The sequence below is a fragment of the Talpa europaea genome (assembly GCF_964194135.1).
Source record: "Talpa europaea genome assembly, chromosome: 9".
NCBI lineage: Eukaryota > Metazoa > Chordata > Mammalia > Eulipotyphla > Talpidae > Talpa > Talpa europaea.
Window position 1 is genome coordinate 42,802,137 of NC_140076.1, and position 15,855 is coordinate 42,817,991.

Here is a 15,855-nt window from a genome sequence, read left to right on the forward strand (position 1 = left end):
GACAGTTTCTTACTAAATTGATATTTATACAGGTGTTTATTCTAAATTTGTCTTGATTAGACATGACTAGCATCACTTCTTTAATTATAGCTTTTTTAAAAAAGGAACAGTATTTTTTTTAGCTGATCCCAGCCCTCTATTCATTTGTGACTATTTGGAGAAACCATATCCTCCACTCAGCCTTTATGCTTGAAAAATCTCTCTTCATTGCTCTTTTTCATACTCATCTTGGATAAATAAAGTTAAATATGAAAAATCTATCATGGTGAACTGAAGTTATAAAACCTGTATTTGTTGATATTTATAGAAAAGAGGTTCATTAGAAATACCTGTATTTTGTAAATATTAAATACTCATGAATTAGACAAAGTAGCTTTTTGGGGTTCACAAATTATTTAGAACCTGTAGGATTTCTGTTGCCTAGAATTAGTGCAATTATAGTCATATGTTTTATAGTAATCTAATTATTGGTCTGTAAAATGACAGGCTTTTCGTTAATTAATTTTTACTTATTATAGTACTCTAATTATAGGTTTGTAAAATGACTGGCTTTTCATTAATTAATTTGTACTTAATTTACTTAGTTAACATTTTAAAGATTATTATACCATTTGTGATCCCAACACCTAATGTAAAAGCTAGGACCTTTGCAATAATCAATTATCTAAACAAATGACTCCTCTCCATCCCTCTGGTTCCCCATATTTCACTTAGCCATTTTCTTGAATTCAGGGTTCACCAGTTCCTTGCCTTCTTTCTTTTTATATTCTTATTAAATCTATATGTATTTCTTATATGTCTTTTTAAAATTTACTTGCTCTTATTTCTAATTAAAAGGGTTACTTACTGAAATAATCTCTGTGAAGTATTTTTCTAATTCATTATATTACTAGATGCTCTGTGTTGTTATATTTCATTTATTTTAACTACTATATAATAGTATGTTATAACTCTTCCATTGGTGGGGAGTTAGGTTGTTAAAGCTATTTACAATTGTGAACAGCTGCTATGAACATTCTTGTACATGCCTCTTAGTTTTAGCTTATGAGAGAGTTTTTTTTTTTTAGAAATAAAGTCAGAGTCAAGGAGTATGTGAATTTTCAACTTTAGGAGATAATACTAAGTTCTTCCCCAGATTGACTGAACCAATTTTTACTCCCACCATCAATGTATAAGAGACCCTATAAGTACATCCCCCTCTCTCCAGCACTTGGTATTGTCACTTTCCATTTTGTAAATTAAATGAACATGAAATGATATCTTCTTATAGTCTTGTTTTATTCTTTGTTTTTTTGGCACATTTATTTCCTCTTGTGAAATATCTGTTCATGTATTTTTATCCATTTTTTCCTATTAAACTGTTGGTGTTCATAGTAACAGACTATCATAGAATACCATTATATATTCCTGATATTAAACATTTTATTAGATGTATATGTTTTGAGGTTGCTATTTTTAAACCTCCATTTATTGTTTTTTTTTAAAAGATTATTTATGCATATAAGAGCTGGGGTACAGGCCAGAGATGTGGGGGGTGAGTGGATTCACCAGAGACAGAGTAGGGAACAGAACAGGGAGACTGACCTGAAATACACTGCTGAGGGGAGCAGTGGGGGAGACAGGAGAGGTCTGCTGTGCCATGTGGGTTGCTCCCTGGCATGCCGGGGATCAAATTGGTACTGCAGAAGCTGTGGATTGCTTTATAGTGTTTAACCCCTTGTGCCACCAGGGAGGCCCTATTTATTAACTTCAAATTTAATGTAAAATCCAAATTTAGTCTCTTCTAATTTGAGTAGTCTGACTTACCAACTGTATCATGTACCAGAGTTTCATAGGTACATGAATTTATTTCTGAACTTTTTATTTTGTATTGTTGTTCAGTGAGTATGTGCCATTTCATCTTTGAATTATATGTATTCATCTTTGAATTGTAGACACACACCTAGATTTTTAAATATTCTGTTTTTTCCACTAGATTTTGGACATAGTAAAAACAAGTGTTCGTACAGTTCTTCCACGTATCTGGAAGGTACCTGATGTAGAGCAGTTATATTTATGTCGGATTTTCAACCGAATTTTCAATCACTTACTCTGGAATCATGGCCAAGGACTGTGGAACTGTTTCTGTGATTCAGGGTAAGTTTCAAGTCAACTTTTGTTATTGTCATTTTTAATATCAAATATCTATTTGTAGAGGTAGCCCAACAGAATAGTTGAATTTCTTTAGTGATCTCTTAAAATACGGATTTTTAACTAATAATTTTTAGTTAGTCAACTATAATTTATAGCAGTTAAGGTGATTTAGATGAGATTGATTAATGTGAGTACAACACCACCTAACTAATTTGAATTAGGTGGAGAGAAGATAGTTTGTGTTAGTGAAAAGTCTCAACTATGAGGTTCTTCTGCTGTGGCCTTAATATAGCAACCTTAAAAATTATGGCCATATTCCTGCTCTTTCTCTGGAATTCCAATCCTGCCAAAGTTCTTATGACTCATGGCCATTGTAGCCTCAAGATATCTAAAACCAAACTTCATACCTACCTTTTATTCTGAAATGACTTCCCATCTGATCTGAACTTTCCCTAATCCTGTTGTTATTCTCCCAGCCATACAGGATTTCAGATTAGAAGAATCTTTTTGGTAGAAGGACAGGGTGAAATTGATAGATTTCTAGGCATTTTTTTTCCTCCAATTTTTGTTTCCCTTATCTATCCTGTGAAGATCATTTCCTAAATTGTGTAGTGATTTCCATTATTCATGAAAGTCTAGACACAAGATTTCAGTGTGCTGATTTTTCATTTCTCTCGTTTTCTCTCTCACTGCTTTCCTACTTGAACTCTGTTCAAGAAACTCTGTTTTCTGTTCAGAAAACAAAACTCATTATTTTTCAAATATCTTAAGATCCTGTGTAAAAATTCTGACTACCCATTTCTCTCGTCAAATCTTTTTTCTTTTTTTTAAAGACTTATTTATTTTATTTATACAAGCACTGGGTACAGTCAGAAGGGCGGGAGGGTGAGAGAATTCACCAGAGCCAGAGCAAGGAACAGAACAGGCAGAAGGACCAAAGTACACTGCTGAGGGGAGCAGCGGGCAGCAGGAGAGGGCTGCGTGCCATGTGGGGACCCTCGCCCGGTGGCGGGGGATTGAACTGGCAACTGCTGCACCACGGGGGAGGCCCCTCTCGTCAAATCTTAACAGACTATTCTAGTCTGAAATGATCTCTGGATGTTCTCCATTTAAATATGCTAGTCATAGTATACAGAGTCATCTTTACAATTTGCAGACTTGTTCTCACCACTGTAATTTTCCTCAACTGCCATTCACCAAACAGGTAGGATTTCCAAGATACTCCAAATTGGGATGAAATCTGTGAATCATTTTGGCGATAAACTTTTTTTTTTAAGATTTATTTTATTTATACAAGAACCAGGGTATAGGCCAGATGCACGAGAGGGTAAGAGGATTCACTAGAGACAGAGTGGGGAACAGAACAGGCAGACTGACAAATACACTGCTGAGGGGAGCAGCGGGCAAGACAGGAAAGGTCTGCTGGCCATGCGGGTTGCTCCGAGGCCGGCAGGTATGGAACCGGCACTGCAGAGGCTGCGGACAGCTTCATAGCATTGCGCTCAACTGCCTGTGCCACCAGGGAGGCCCTTGGCGATAAGCTTTTTATAGAGACATCAGTGAAACATTTGAACTGCACTCTACACTGCTTAATTAGTTGGTGGCTCTCTGTAGAAGTTCCCCCAGTCTGAACTCAGAATATTTTTTCTCCATTTGATGACCCATTGGTTGGAGTGCTGTGTGTGAATCCTAGCCATTCTCCTGTATGGAAGGCTGTGAGATTATCTGATACTGAGTTGGTGCTGGTGGCTTTGTGTGCATAGGTAATCTCCATTTTCAGACTATAAAGATTTCCATAAAGTGGTTCTTCTTTGACTGTAGATTTCCTCTTCCCTGAACAATTTTGATGTATATTCTAACTTCATTCAGAATCCTTTCTTCTTGTTTCTGGTACAGTGCTCCCCCAATACTATCCCCAATGATAGTATACAACAAATGCTGAAGACTTACTAAGTGCCTGACATTATTTTATATATTGAATATTCTTACAACCACCACTATAATATTTTGAGAAAACCACTAGCATTATTTTCATTGTACAGATGAGGTAACTGAAGCATGAAGAGAATATATAACTTACCTAAACGTTTTTATATTGAGTGAGCCTTAAGTTAAACCCTGGGTCAGAGAGCACAAGCTGTTACCTCTGCTTTACTGACTCACCTCAAAGCAACATTGCCAGTGGTTGCCAAGCCCACATTACTGCTCATCCCATATCATTAGCCAAATCCCCAGCCCATTGTTTTTGGGCCAGTTGAGCAGGAGTAGTGTTAAGTCCAATAAAAACTCAACTTTTTTTCCATTTCTTGAAAAACTTAGTGGTGTTTAGATATGAGTTTAACACCAGAGTTTATGTTGCAGCTTTGCAAATGAATTTTGTAGGCATCCTCAATCTAATGAAGTCACATAGTATGTTTGAAGATAAGTTTGGATCCAAAATAGTTCTACCTCTTATCCAAAATAGTTCACCTCTTATCCTTTGAATTATGTCTAATTAATATATACTCTCTAAACCTTTGCTCTAATGAACCGGCAGGCAAGGTAAAAATCTACTCTTAGTTCGGTTCTAATGGAAAGATTTTAATGAAAGGTATAGCAGTCTTTTGTAGTGAGGTATAAATAAAATATTGGAAAAATATAATCCAAATAACTCTGGGTCACTTTGATTCTTGGCTCTGCCTTTCAAAACTTCAGTAATAAAACAAAATAAATTGTTCCTTGCCCACGTCAGAAACATCCATGAGAATGTAAATTTTTGTGGTAGTTTTCCCTAGAATTGGCCCAAGGGTTTCACTCTTCAGCAAATAGGAAATACCATCATCCAGGCTGCCACAGCCCTTGCTCAGTGACCCTTTTTATCACATGCAGTCTCCAGGGAGTGTTATGATATCTTGAGTTCTGAGTATGTTCTCTCCAGGGGTTGAGCTATTGGAGTTTTCATGAATAAAATTATCCACCATGTTTTACTGGGGACATAGGGGACTCAAAACTATGGGACTCAAACTGTGAGAGTTCAGGAAAGATGGCCAAAGGAAGTAATATTTCAGTTGAGACTTGTGGGAAAATGAATAGAAGGTTGCCATGTAAAGCAAAGAGGAGTTTGACAGGTAAAATGGGGGGTCATGTGGAGAAGGGATGTATTTTTTGGCAAAGCCCTTACTCCTCTCAATATGTAAACCACTGATATGTAAGAGAATCTGGTTTGAACCCTTTCTCAAAAGTATTTTCATGTGGAAGTTTGTTATGGAAGGACTGTCTTGAGGTAACATTGGTGTACAACATTGTGTATCATTTAGAGGTATAGGCTCACACCCTTCAGGTATATGTTGCCACATCACACCCATCTCCAAGGCACCCATAGCCCTCTACAATAGTATATTGTGCCCCCTCTATACTTTGCTCTCTATACTCCCTCTCCCTGACTGGTGGCCTCAAATCTATGACGAAACTTTCCATTCTCCAGTATATACTCTTCGCTCCTTTGTCATAGATTAACTGCCCATTTAAATCTGGGTTTATTTCTGGACTCTCAATTCTATTCCATTGGTTTGCGTCTGTTTTTGTTCCAGTATTACAGCTTTGTAGTGTAATTGGAAACTTGGGAGGGTGCTACCTTAAATCTTCCCCTTTTTTCTCAAGATTGCTTTGGCTGTTTGAGGTCTTTTCTAGTCCCCTATGAATTTCAGTAATGTTTGTTCTATTTCTTTGAAGAATGGCATTAAAACTTTGGTATGGATTGTACTGAATCTGTGTATTGCTTTGGGTAAGATGGCATTTTAGCGATGTTAATCCTTTAAATCGCCGAGCAAGGACTATCTTTCCATTTCTTTGTATTTTCATGTATTTCTTTTAACAATGTCTTATAGTCCTCATTGTACAGGTCCTTCACCTCTTTCATTAAGTTTGTTCCCTCCCATTTCCTTGGAATTTATATTTAGAAAGCAGGCAAATAACATCCTGGATTTTTTTTGATAAAAGGCACTGATATTTTAAATTATATATCCTTTCATCTTCATAAAATACTTTGTTAATAATAAAAATTAAGATACTGTGGTATTACAGAGTCATTTCACACCTACTCTGCTAATCCACTGGTAGGTAGGAGTATGGGATGTAATTCTAATATACTAAGTTTGGAGGATTGGTTTCCATTGTGCATAGGGGACATCAGTGGTCAAATGCCCATGAAACAAGTACTGTCATGTACTTTTTTCTTTATGAGGGATTTTGGTGTGCTGACACTTAAAGGTGGATTAATAGAGTAGATGTGGTCTTTGGCCAGCGATGATGAACATATATACCAAGAAATGGGTGAAGGACCTTGATTTGTATAATTCTTTTAGATATTTAGGGGGGGACTAAGATAATAATCTAAAGGTACTCATAGTGTAAGTCACATAAGTCACATTTTATTCAGATTGTTACCTCAAATTACGGTGTTACGGAAGAAACGTTTTTTTTCTTTCTTCTTATTCATTCTTTTCTTACCTCTATACTCCAAGTCAGGAAAAGAAAATTTACTATGATGTGAATGATCTGATAATGGACATAGTCAAATGGCTGCACAGGATCAAAAATATAATTATTCAAATTGAGAAGGGAGGATTTTATGTATTTAAATTTATGTGAAAATTTCTCTGGGCCTAGATAGATGAATTTCATTAACATTTGATTAAGACATTATAAAATATTCCCTAATTAAATGATAATTTCCATTGTTTTTCTTGATCTAATAACATGTTAGTTATATATTTTGATAAACATATATATCATCTAGTTTTTCTTACAGTTGATTAAAAATTAAATTTTATTTTTAGAGTTAATTTAAATACATTGCTGTTTTTCAGTGAAAGTGACTTACTCCTTTGTTAATTGTAAGTACAGTATTATATTTAGTTCTGAACATCTCAGAACATGGAAGTAAAGTTATTCCTTTCTGTCCATTTATTTTAATTTTATACCCTTTAATAAAGCCTGTCATTCACTTTAATCATTCTGTCTTTTTGAGACTGTGTTTCTCCTGAAAAAATAAACAGTAGTCTTTCAACTAAAAAATACCTTTCTGAGTTTCTAGAGCATTTTTTAAAATTCCAAAGATCTCAAATATCTACAGAAGATTGAAAATGGAGTCTTGAATTTCCCAATGGGAAGTACATTTCTTGAGAAAAATATTTTCCTTAATGTTTTTTTTTTCTTTCCGAAAATGTACTCTTTTCCTCTCTAAGGGTTAAGCAAATTGGTTTGTGTAAAATGAGACTTGAACCATTTACCAAATCTTGAACCAAACTTTCCCCTTGAGACTTAGTTTTATTTGTACTAAGGCAGTAAGTTTCTCTCTCTTCTCTCTCTCTCTCTCTCTCTCTCTCTCTGTCTCTCTCTTTCTCTCTCTCTCTCTCTTTCTCTCTCTCTCTCTCTTTCTCTCTCTCTCTCTCAGTTCTAGTGAGGTGTTTCTTGATTTGGACTATGACAGTTAACTTCAGAATTGTGTACTATGACACACACATAACTGAGGTTTATCAGCTCCACTCCTGGTCCTGGTTTGGAATAAGCTGTGTGTGCTAAAGGAGAGAGGGCACTACTACAATGTCAGTGGGCAGTACTTGTGATAACATTACTTCTAGGATATAGAATCTGTGGTCTAAGAATAACATGGACACATAATTACTTTTGAAAGTGTTTTCAAGGGGGTGATCCTAATCCAGGGATTAATGTAAATTTTTCTATGGCAGAGAGGTCACAAATTAAGGAATAACAGTTTTTAAATTCTTTTGTGGGATCATTGTTAATATATGTTGATACAGCTTTCTAGTGATCTACCTAAAAATTCCTAGGATACTTAACTTTTGAGAAATTAGTTCAGCATTTTATGAATACTTTAATATAGAGTAACATAATTTTTCAGGTGTTAAAAAACAATCCTGTTACTCACCCAGAGTTGGTGGCAGTGATGTCTTTAAAGACAAATAGCACACAAATAGTCTGTGTTGTGTTTTGATAGTATAAAGAATAACTTCTGAATTTGTATTTATTTTATACTTCTCAACCATCTCTAGTCCCTTTAAATATGTGAGACCATTTTTGCTTTTCCTTATTGGTTTGTTGCTAAGTAAGTGATATAACTAGTTGTCTTTTTTAACAGCCACGTGAGATCATGTCTGTTTCCATGCCAACAGATCCTCTTGGGAGAGTATTTTCAGTAAAAACCCAGAGTTGATGACTCCTTTGCAGCTTCAATGTTGCCAGCGCCTGGTGGAACTTTGTAAACAGTGCCTGCTAATGGTTTACAAATACACAACTGAAACAAGAGGATCTTTCTCAAGCATTGGCCTGGATTGGGGTAATTCCAGGTACTTATTTATATTCCCTAGTTTGAATCTTATGTAAAGTATTGCCACAATGCAGTTTGAAATTGCAATGGAAATTTATTTATATGGCTGGAGAAAAATCTGTAGACTGAAAATTCATACATGCTGTTACCTACATAATACTTCTAATTTGCATAATCTTTACCTTTAAAGGACCAAACGAGTAGAGCAATCACAAATCTGAAGGTAACAGAAATAACCCATGTGAAAATGAGATTATTCAGTTTAAATATTTTTGCTTTCATAGATAAGAACATCTAAGTGTAGTTATATATTTAACGTTTTTCTGAATAGGGATATTTCAGTATTTATCCTTCAGCTTAATATAGTTGAGAAGATGTTATTATTTAGTATGCCTCCACTACTCCATCACCAAATCTGTGGGAGGTGAATTTTATTAAGTTTAATTTAAAATTTGAAGTTTTATAAATGTTGACCAGCTAAAATAGGTAATTTTCCAAAACCATGAAGTGTAATATTGTTTTTAAGCTGCATGAATAAAAAGAACAAACAATAAACATATATTAGCATTTTCCAAGATAATCATAGTTCCTATTAAAATTAAAGATGAGCGTTACTTTCTTTTAGTATATGTAAGTTGTAATACTACTCATAAGAAGAAAGTAAACCATGACTTTGAAAAATGAAGTGATAGTCAAAAGATGATAGGGTTCAATTTACAGTTGAATTGACTGTGAGGAAAATGAATCCATGATAGCTTGGATTAGCTAGCAAATCATGTTTGTTAAAAAATGCATAGGGAGCATAATAGAGCTAACTTTCTATAAAAATAACATGACAGCAGAATGATTTGGAATTTTTTTATACAATGTATTGAGAGATGTATTTTTAATCTTTCTTTGTCTTGGATTCGGTTACTATATTGTTGTACCTTTAACCTATTTTAACTCTCCTGTGAACAGAAGTTGACCACAGAAATGGTAGGGGTAAAGTTATCCATTAATATTTAAAATAATAAATCTATGGCATTTTTCTGTATCAGCAACAAATAGCTTGAGCATGAAATTTTAGCCATTTTTATAGCATCAAAAAATAACTAATTCTATAGTAGAATAAAAGTAATAAATATGAGAAAATGTAAAATATTGGAAAGATATACTTTATTCATTGGAATTAATATCAATCTTTTTTTCTCAAATACAGCTATAAAATCAATATAATCCTATTACAAATCCCAACAAAAGTTTTTTTGAGGTGCAGTCTTTGACCAGTCTTTGACTTGTTTTGACATTTTACAGAAAAGAGAGGACTAAGAATAGATATGGCACTCTTGAAGTAGAACAATGTAATGTAGAATTTATTAACTACAATGTACTAAGAGTTATAATAAAGCTCAGTTAGTTTAAAACAATGTAATGTTACCAAAAGTAAAAGAGAAAGAGACATAAATGGAATCATTCAGAAAAATCACAAAAAGGCCCAGGCATACTTGACTTGTGATTAAAAAAGGTGGTATATTTGATTTATGTCAAAGAGGGGATACAGAGGTTTGTTTAAACAAAGGGTACTGTGACAATTAGGTTTCCAAATAATATGAAAAGAGAAGCTTGACTTTATCCATACCATATATAAAAATCATTTCCAATAAGTTGAGTATATAGATGTGAAAGGAAAAACTAAAATTTACAAAATAGAATATAGGAAAATATTTTCATGACTTTGAGGTATTCAAAGCTTGTAAAAATAGGACCAAACTGTGAAAATTATAAATAGAAAGATGAATTTCATATCTTAAAATTAAGAACATATGTTCATCAGAAGATCCAGATAAATGGTGAAAATGCAAGCCACAGAATGAAAGAAGGTATTTGCAACCTATTTAAGATATAAATGATTGTTGTATAGATTATATAAGAACCCCTAAAAATTTCTAAGGAAAACAAAACTGTAGAAAAATGGGGAAGATATTTAAGAATCCCTTCACAATTTTTTTTAAAACCAACAGATATTTGCAAAAGTGTTTAAGCTAATATTCAGGGAACCACAAAACCATAGAAATACAACATCCCCATTGATGCATACCAAAGGTTGATGTAAACTTATAGTAATTGGAGCTCTCCTGCTGATGATAGTGAAAATTGGTGCCTTTTAAAAATAATTTGGAATTGCATGCAAGTCTGTACTTTTCATAAGATAATCTACAACACTCCCAGTAAATTCTCAGAAATATGAGAAATACAGAAATGTGTGTACTTGTGAAGACCATTATTAGAATGATCATAGCAGCATTTTTTATTTGTAATAGCTAAAAATTGGAAATAATGCAAATGTCTATTTATGGAAGAAAGGGTAAAATATGTTTTAATATTTGTACATGGATTTATTATACAGCATTGTGAGTGAACAGATTGCACATACCATAGCAACATGGATGAGTCTTATGTAAAGTTGAACAAAAGAAGCAGTCATAAAGGAAGACATACTTCATCCCATTTATTTTAAAATAAAAACAGGCAAAATTATGGTGTTTATAGAATGTGTATTTGGATGAAAAACGAGGAAATAATTATGAAAATCAGGATAGTAGATAACTCTATGGAGAGGGAATGTGCTATAACACAGACTCTGGGGTGCTAGGAATGTTCGTATAAGTAAATGTTATTTAATCTGGGCAGTAGTTATTAACAAGTCATTATAATATTTATTAAAATGGACATTTTGTTTTATGTACTTTACAAATGTGTACTATACTATTAAAAAGTTTTTTACATTTAAAAAGTTAAACACTTGGTTCCATTTTGATGTTAGGTTAAGTGAACCATATCAGAAAAGGGATGGTCTTGCTAGTAAGGAGGATGTTCATAGCACATAAATGATAGTATTTCACCCATGTGCACTGTTTGACTCCACACTCCATGAACCAGGCATGACAAAAGCCACCAAACTCTTCACAGATGAGAAAACTGAGCTGAAAGAGGTTAAGCAGCTTATCCCAGTCCTCGTAGCTAGCATGTGGCAGAGCTAGGACTTGAAAGGAGGGCTTCACCATCCCCCAAATCAAAGTTAAAACCATAGGACAATGTATTGTATAACTACTACAGTAGTTATGACTACTATAGTTTTATAATACTACTACAATGTATTATATAACTATAACTATTATATATGACTATTATTAAAAATGCAAAATAGTGTCAGTGAGGATATTGAGACATTGAAACACATGCTGGAACATGAATAAACTTTGAAATGTGCTAAGTTAAAGAAGTGAGACACAAAGGAACAAACATAGTGTGATTCTACTTTGTATAAGGCAGCCACACATTCATAGAGCCAGAAAGTAGAATAGAGGTTACCAAGACTAGGAGGAGGAGGAAATGAGGATTTATCGTCTAATGGATAGAGTATCTATTGGGATGAAAAAGCTCTGGAGCTAGATAGTTGTGATGGTTACACAACCATTGTGAATGTATTTAATGCACTGAATCTTGCAGCTAAAAATGATAAAACTAGTATGTTTCATGTAATATGCATTTTAGAGATGAACTAGTAAATCATAATGAAAGTGATATTAAAAGGCTAATTGAAAAGATTGTTTTTGTAAAATCACATGTAAGGTGATGAAACATCTGCTTCATTTATATGTATGTAGTCAAAATAAAACAGGGCAGATACAGTGATGAGCTTTAGTTACCTGTGTTTGCCAAATTAAGATGCTTGCGTTCATTCTGGGAGGGGGTGGGATGGAGTTCAGGGGTCCTGGTCTTAGTTCAGGAGTATCTTAGAAGATGGGTATAATACCTGTTTTCAAGGTTAATTCCCTCTCAGTCTTTTTTTTTTTTTAAAATGATTTATTTATTATGCATACAAGAGCTGGGGTACAGGCCAGAGGTGTTTGTGTGGGGGTGTGTGTGTGAGAGGATTCACCAGAGATAGTGTGGGGAGCAGAACAGGCAGATTGACCGAATTACACTGCTGAGGGGAGCAGCAGGCAAGTCAGGAGAGGTCTGCTGTACCATATGGGTAGCTCCCTGTCCAGCTGGGAATCAAACTTGTGCCGCAGTGGTTGCAGACAGCTTCACAGGCTGTGGCTTAACCCTTGCGCCACCAGGGAGGCCCCCTCCCAGTCTTGAAATCCTCCATTGTCAATGTTTAGTCAGTACATGACAAACCAGGCAATTCTACAAGGAGGATTTAGGCAGTGCGTGTTTTATGTCTTTATAATGGATATGCGAAGATGTTCCCACCTAGTCTCAGAGATGAGGAGTGAGGATATGTGTGTAAAGTGAATATGAACCCTGAAGTATTCCTCCTACCTCCACCTTAGCTACAAGTTAGACCTTTAAACATACTCTTTAGACAAAGGCTATAAATCCACTTTCTAGAGATATTTTTCCTGCTAAAAAATCAAGTTTCCTTTATTTAACTTCATTGCAAAGAACATTTCAAAAAATAATCTTTGATGTCCAGCTAGTGTGAATTCTCCCAAAACATATTAATGGAGATATTAAAGCCAATAATCCATTGTGGTCCCTGTAATGCTTTAAAATGTTGCACACCACTTGCTTTAGGGAACCCAAGTGTTTCTTCCAATGTGATTTCATGTGCTTTTTTTTTGGGCACATAGTGAACCTCTTTTTCTTTTCTAGTCTCAAAAATCTACTTCTATTAACATTTAAGTTTTTGGATGTTTATTTTTTTTCTATCTTCATTGCTTCTGTTAGTTTTAAAATTGAGATTCAGATACAGAAATAAGATTATAGGTTAGCTGGTAGGAGCACTGATTCTGGAGTTAGACAGGTCCCATGAGTTTGGATCCCAGCTCTGTCACTTACTAGCAGCGTGACCATGGGCAAAGCAATTAATCCTTGTGTGTATCTGGAAAGGGTATAAAATGGAGCCTACAATAATTTCTACTATATAGAGTTGTTATGGAAACTAAATGAGTTAATATTTGTAAAGCAGCGATAATGGTGCTGGGTACATAGAAAATACTATTTAAATATTAAATAGTGTTAAATAAAATAGAGTTTAAGTTAACTGTAACCTAGAATTTGTGCTTTTATTTTTTTCATGTATGAAGTGGAGATCTTTAACTCAAAGATATGCTAATGTTACTGTAAAGTCAATAGTAATCTTTGCTTGGAAATTCTTCAAAAGAAAGTTGGTAGAAATTACTGCCTGCTGCGATACTATCAATGTTATCAGAATATGTTTTCAATAAAAGATAAAATAACTTTCAACTAATACAAAATAGTGAGTTTTGATCAAACACCTTTTTTTTTACACCCTTTTAAATAAGAAGGGTGGCCTTTTCATGGTAGAAATACCAGATTAAGCATGATTTCACTAGCTCTTGACATAGTAATTAATCCATACAAGCTACTCATGTGATGTTAATAAATTAGATAATCTGTGATGTGAGGAATCAATTGTTTCATTATTCAGCATCTATTGTGCAATTTTGATTTAATTTGGTTTGTTGTATATTAGTTTACTGCTCTATTAGCTTAATTATTAGAGCAATTATTTATAGTTTGTGGTATTATGTAATAGATTTAGAAGATATCAGATAATTCATGAAGAAATGATGTTTATGAATAGTACTCACTATTCCCCATTTTAATCTGAATATTGCATGTAGTTTGAGCATAATAAATTATAATATTCTATAAAATTCATTTAACACAGCTATATAATTTTTCATTAACTTAAAGTATAGCAGTTATCACTGCTAATATTGACTAGGTAACTAATTGTACTAACCTAGCCATCAATTTCTTCATACTTTTGTTGAAATACTCTAACCTCAGATGAAAAAATAAATAATTTGAGGCTGTGTTACTGTTTATTTCTTCAGGACAGCTGTAATTACAAATCTATTGCTACTTGTGCTCTTGGGAATCCCTTGTAGGTACCTTTGTCCTGACTTAATAACTAATCTTCATCATTTCTAGGACTTAAACTTTTAATACTGATGTTTATTTGCATTTATTCTTGTGGATTTCCTTGAGAAGTTCTTACTAGACATACACTGGGCTGATGGAAATCAAAGTTTCCCAAAGAAAAACAGATTATATGGTATATCTCTGATTGCAATCCTAATTCCCAAAGCTTGAAAACAAAACAAAAGAAACCCTTTTATTAGCAAATCTCACCTGAATTGACATGAAATATACAGTCTTTAATCCAATTTATTATTCATGTCCACACAATTCACTACAAAATATTAATGTTTGCTTTCAGGGTGCTACCTATAAATCTTGATGGGGATGTTATAATAATATATGGTAGATGCACTATGTTGTACTTCTAATATCTGGAAAATTCATTCTGAAATATATTTTCTGCAAGGGTTGATGCAACCTTTATTCGTGATTGTTTTTTGCTATTTAATCATAGGCAAGGTGCAGTAAAAGAATATAAAAATTATAACTTAAGAATGATAACTTTTTTTTTCAGATTATCTACAGTCATAGTGCATCAATGAAATTTTATCAAGTTATACTCAATGGCTTCATCCTCCTTGAACAAATAATTATTGTTAATTTGGCCAAACTCTCCTATTATATGTTTTAAAGAAATATTCAACTTGTTCCATGCATTATTTATAGAGATGATAAATTCCAAATTAATATGAGCCTCATAAACAGTTCCTAGAATTTGAGTGTATTAGCTCTTTATGGGGATTTCCTGGAATGCTAAGATCATATATCGTATCTATATTCAACTCTTTGGGTGAGGCTCTATGACCCTCTCCCCTTCTCCGTGCCTCAGTGTAGAACAATGGCTGCTCTTATGTGGATTGCATTGTCTATTACAATATCATTTCTTACATAAGATATATAAATTTTAACCATATAATCCTTTAATGGGAGCATAATTTGTTTGTAAAAGTCTAATTTTTTAACTCTAATTTTTAGGTATTGGCTATCAGGAAGTGCACACATCTTCATAAGAACACCATCCTACAACTTGAAATACAATTCACCCGGAATAACTCGTCCCAGTGTTTTGTTTACATCTCGATATGGCCAGTTGTGAAACAGAAGGGAAGATCACCATGGGTTATGCATAATAGCATTTCATTTCCCCCCAATTTAAACATGCAAAGAAAGCAATCATTAAGTGCTATTTTATGTATATATGGCATAAATGTGTGTGAAACTATATACACACATGCATTCAAATAACATATATATTTATTATAATATATGAATGAAAAATGAGCAGAAAACTGGATAGAGATTTAACCTTTCTGGACATGTAATAGACCATGTTAAAATTGTTTACACAAATAAGTGAATGTTTAGAATTTGCTAGGTTTACAAGTAATTCCTTCCTACTAGAAATGTTATTTTTGCTGCAGAGTATATAAAACAAAATTGATCTTAAA

The 15,855-nt window shown here is 33.7% G+C and overlaps 1 protein-coding gene across 1 annotated transcript in view; it reads left to right on the top strand.

The window, feature by feature from the left end:
- TTLL7 (tubulin tyrosine ligase like 7) overlaps positions 1–15,503 on the top strand; it is a gene marked incomplete at both ends in the record, with an annotated part of 81,737 nt that extends 66,234 nt beyond the window's left edge. Inside the window, 3 exons of the mRNA XM_084244301.1 lie at positions 1,976–2,136; positions 8,307–8,480; positions 15,383–15,503. Coding sequence (XP_084100427.1) covers positions 1,976–2,136; positions 8,307–8,480; positions 15,383–15,503 — 456 coding nt within the window. The remainder of the gene's footprint in view (positions 1–1,975; positions 2,137–8,306; positions 8,481–15,382) is intronic.
- Between the last annotated feature and the right edge of the window lie 352 nt (positions 15,504–15,855).